Genomic DNA, 4211 nt, shown 5'->3' with positions numbered 1-4211 from the left:
AGGCAGGACCCTACCTCCTCGTGGTTCTTCTTCAGGCAGCAGAGCTCCTCCCGCAGCGACTCCAGCTGTGCCTCCAGGTCAGACCTGCAGAGAGTCAGCTGGTCCAGGACCTGGCGTAAGCCGTTGATGTCAGCCTCCACGCTCTGGCGCAGAGCCAGCTCCGTCTCGTACCTGGTTTGTGCAAGAAAGCAGAAATTCAGAAGAGTAACAACTCACACCTGCTCAGTTTGGGCAAAGATTTCTTCTCCCAGCTACCTGCTCCAAAGCGTATCTTGTTGTCTGAGCTGAACACGCTCTGCCTTGGATCCCAGCACTGCACTTCATGTCTGCTGTGTGAAAGCTTTTCTTCCTCATCTATTTTTGCCCTGCTCCTGGTGACTCTATATTTGGTATCACTTACTCAGCTGCGTTTCTGTTTTGCTGATCCCAATCTGTGCTGGTCTGTGATGGAAATGCTCCAACTATACCACTAAGGGCACTCCCTGCAGTGTGGGTCCCCAGCCCTCACCAGCGGGCACTGTTGCCAAATGTTTTACCCAAGAATACCAATTAAGGGAGGGCTGGTGACCAAGAGCAAAATGCCTTTCATCAGTCCTCCTGTCCTAATGTGGGGTTGTAGCGAGACTGAGTTCTCTGTAATTACTGCCCTGAGTCTCCACAAATGAGATGCAAAGGAGCAGGGAGGAAGCCGTGGGGTTCATCTGCACGGAGGGGCACTCACTTCACACGAAAGTCGTCAGCAGCCATCCTGCTGTTATCAATGTCCAGGATGATCTTGTTGTTGTCAATGGTGGCACAGACAATCTGGAAAAGAGCAGACCAGGAGAGATGGCTCACTTCTCTCTGCTGTTACACCCCATAGGTCAGTCTACATTGCAGTTAGGGAGTAACTCTTCACAATTTCCCTTTTCTGTTACCTTCTCACCCAAATAACCTTGTTCCTCGAGCAGAGCAGTTGCAGGAGGTAACTCGGCCTCCTTAGCTCAGTCAGTGAAGAGGTTGGGTGGGGAGAGGTTGGGAGTTAAAGTGTCGCGAGATGGGACTCGCCAGGTTCAAGATCTGAAGGCAAGTTCCAAAGACGCTTCACAAAGAAGCGAACCTGAAGAACCTTCCTTAGGACTTTAAGTCTCAACTGACATTCAAGCTGGCACGTTCGGGGCTTCAGGCTTAAGGATCATCAGGACAGATAGTCGGAAGGTATCTTTAAGATCAGCCATAACTGTCACTGTGGACACATTAGTATCAAGCTGTTTTAAATGCTCAGCTTTTCTCATCTAGAATTTATAATGCTTGTTTGATACAGCATTTGATGTGTATGTTCTGCTCTTGTTCTGTAGTTCTCTTTGCTTTGCTTTTCCTACGGGGCTGGCACCACTACAGTTCCTCAGAGCACACTTGGTAATATCATATTTACAGCTGTAGAGTCAAAACACAAACAACGTAACAAAGCATCCTTTTCCTTTTTCAGGTTATCATCCCACCTGTATGCCCTGGCAGCGTGCATCTCTGATAGCACCGCCACTCAACAGTGTCATAGGGGAGCTTGACAAAATTTCTGTTTGCAAAGACGTTTAGCAGCACCGAAGTTACCTCGACTGGTGGCAGAGACTCTAAGTACAAATGCAGGAGTAAGCTTTAAAGAGGGGAGGGACCTCGGGACAGGAGATTACCTGATTTTGAAGATCTTCGATTTCTTTGTAATAGCAGCTGTAGTCGCGGGGCTCACAGGAGAGGCCCTGTGTCGCGTACCACTCCCTGATCCTGCACTCCAGTTCAGCATTCTCCTTCTCCAGGCACTTCACCTTGTCCAGATAGGAGGCCAGCCGGTCATTGAGATTTTGCATGGTGACCTTCTCATCGCAGGACGAAAGCAAACAGTCGCCACCGAGACCACCAACCACCACACCGCCGCCGAGGCCGAAGCCCAGGCCATTGCCGTAGCAGTTGCCACCTCCATAGCTCCCACCAGCCAAGCTACCAACACTCAGTCCCCCGCCATAGTTCACTCCACCGCAGTAGCTCCTTCCAGAAAAACCTCTGCCACTGCCTATCCCATAGGAAGAAATCCGTGCTCCACCACCACCACCAATGATACAGCTGCCACCACTGCTCCTGCCTTTGCTAGACACCGTAATAGTCTCCTTAATGTTGCAACTCATGGCGACAGCAGCTGGAAATGCAAGCAGAAGCCCAAAGCAAGATGCACAGCTTGATCTTAAATCAGACTGCGAGCTGGCCGTGGCCGCGGGACTCTATTTATACCTTCCACAGTGGGTGTCACCGCTGTTTCTTCTTCCCATAAGGCTGGCTACTCTTGCCATTGGTGCCAAGAATAATTTCTCAAAGGGAAGTTTCCTTTCAAGAATCCTGGTAGACAAGGAAGATACTTTACATGTCTCTTGCTAATTTCAAAAATACATTAGCAATAATGTTTTATGAATCATCAGCTTTTTGTTTATGATGCAAACTTTACAACATTAAGCCAGGAAAAACACTGTCCCAAATTATATACCAGGAAGAAATCATTAAAGGTTATTGCATCAAAGAGCTCTTTATCTCTCGTTAATTTATTTTCATTTTATTTGGAGTTGAACAAGCAGTTTTCGTGCAAGGTGCTGATGTTGGACTATGTAAGATGAAAAAGAAGGAATAACTATGGAGTTTGACTCTCGAATGATGTATGAGGAATGATGTAAGAACTCTGTGGAAAGATCAGAGGCACGGAGATTAACCTTTAAGTCTCTCCATGGGCAGAATGACAAATCCAGGACACTCGGTGCAAGACAAGTGAGACCGTGGAATGATCCTTTAAGGGACATGGATGAAAGGTTCTTCGTGTAAGATCGTGGCTTTCCAGTAATTCACAAAGGTTCTGTTTCTTTATGTGGAGAGTGTAAAGTCAGGTAAAAGTGCTTTAAATGTTTCCTGTTGTTGAGTGCGAGATATTGCTGCAGTTTTTGTCATTATGGAGAGTGGCTGCTGCTGGGGAAGGGTGGGTGAATGGGACTGGAAACATCCTGTGGGCAAGTTCTCCGTCAGAGTGTGCTGCCTTCGAATAAGAGGCTTGGGACTAGTGTCTCAGGAAATGTAACGACAGAATTGCTGAGAGAGCTGACAGCGCCGTCGCTGCCCAGCACAGCTCTGCGCTGGCTCAGAGGTGCCTGAAGGGCAAAGCAGAGGTCCTTCTCTGTCACTAAGGTGTCCAGATCTTTGCTAGGCAGAGAAATTAAAAGGTAAGAATCCTTTCACTCTTCTGACATCAAAATTCGGGCTAAGCTAATTTCCGTGAGATGTTTTGCTCAGACTCAAGAGCAATGGCCTCTCCAGGGAGAAGCTGTTTCTGCTCACTGTTGAGCAAGAGGCAGGCGTCCCACAGCTTTCCGAAACTAAGCACTCGCTGTAAGAAATTCTCCAGCTCTGCTTCACCAGGGAACAAACGAGCCAGACTCGTGCTCAAACCCTCATTCTGCGTCAGGAATAGCTATATTATGGCAAGCAAATCAGCCCACTTAGTGAAGGACTGAACTATCCCAGTATTCAGGGATTTGCCCGTCATCTTATTGCTCTTATTCTTTTTCTTCCTGTTGAAAAGATGCCTCCCCTTATCTCTGCATCCTTGGATGTTACTTATCAGCAGCATTCCGCTGGTATCTCCAGCAGTCTGGAGACAGAGGTGTGGAGAGACTTGCTCAGTGATTTACTCACAGACAAAGAGCACGCCTCAGGCAGAGTCTGCAGTTGAACCCGGGTCTCCTGTAGCAGGCTGCAGTGCCTGGAAGTCAGCCTGCCCTGCCATCCAAGCCGTGCTCCGATCAGCCCCTAAATACAAAGGAGCAAAGCTCAGAATAGGTAAAAACTCTAATAAAGTTGTTGTGTATAGGAAGGAATACCTGGATTTCTTTACTAGGACTGGAGAACATAATTGGAGTCAGGGTGTGGTGGTAAGAATGAACCGAAACTGATGTAATGCTGCATCGCTTGAAGCTTTGCCTGTGCTGCGTATGATTCCGCAGGAGTTTCCCAACAGATGTCTGCAGCAAGCAGCTTTTCTGAGTGAGCGCACATTCCTTCCTCTGCTCCACAGTTATCATTTTAGCACATCAGAATAATGCAGGCAGAAACATGGAGTGACTTACTCGTTGTGGGAGTGGAGGATGTCTACGTGCCTATCGCGGCAGTTACTGCAGCGAGGATGGCTCCTGCTCTGCTGA

The 4211-nt window shown here is 48.1% G+C and overlaps 1 protein-coding gene across 1 annotated transcript; it reads right to left on the bottom strand.

The window, feature by feature from the left end:
- Positions 1-8: 8 nt before the first annotated feature.
- On the bottom strand, positions 9-2207 carry LOC104268360 (keratin, type I cytoskeletal 10-like; the record flags this gene model as incomplete). The annotated part of the gene is made up of 3 exons (XM_009877524.1): positions 1671-2207; positions 722-804; positions 9-171 (listed from the first exon to the last, which is right to left on the bottom strand). Coding segments are annotated over exons 1-3 (735 nt in total), but the record flags the coding sequence as incomplete, so codon positions are not given.
- Between the last annotated feature and the right edge of the window lie 2004 nt (positions 2208-4211).

The sequence above is a fragment of the Apaloderma vittatum genome, unplaced genomic scaffold, assembly GCF_000703405.1.
Source record: "Apaloderma vittatum isolate BGI_N311 unplaced genomic scaffold, ASM70340v1 C12295784, whole genome shotgun sequence".
NCBI lineage: Eukaryota > Metazoa > Chordata > Aves > Trogoniformes > Trogonidae > Apaloderma > Apaloderma vittatum.
The sequence above is the reverse complement of the archived record's forward strand: the minus strand, read 5'-3'. Positions and strand labels throughout refer to the sequence as shown.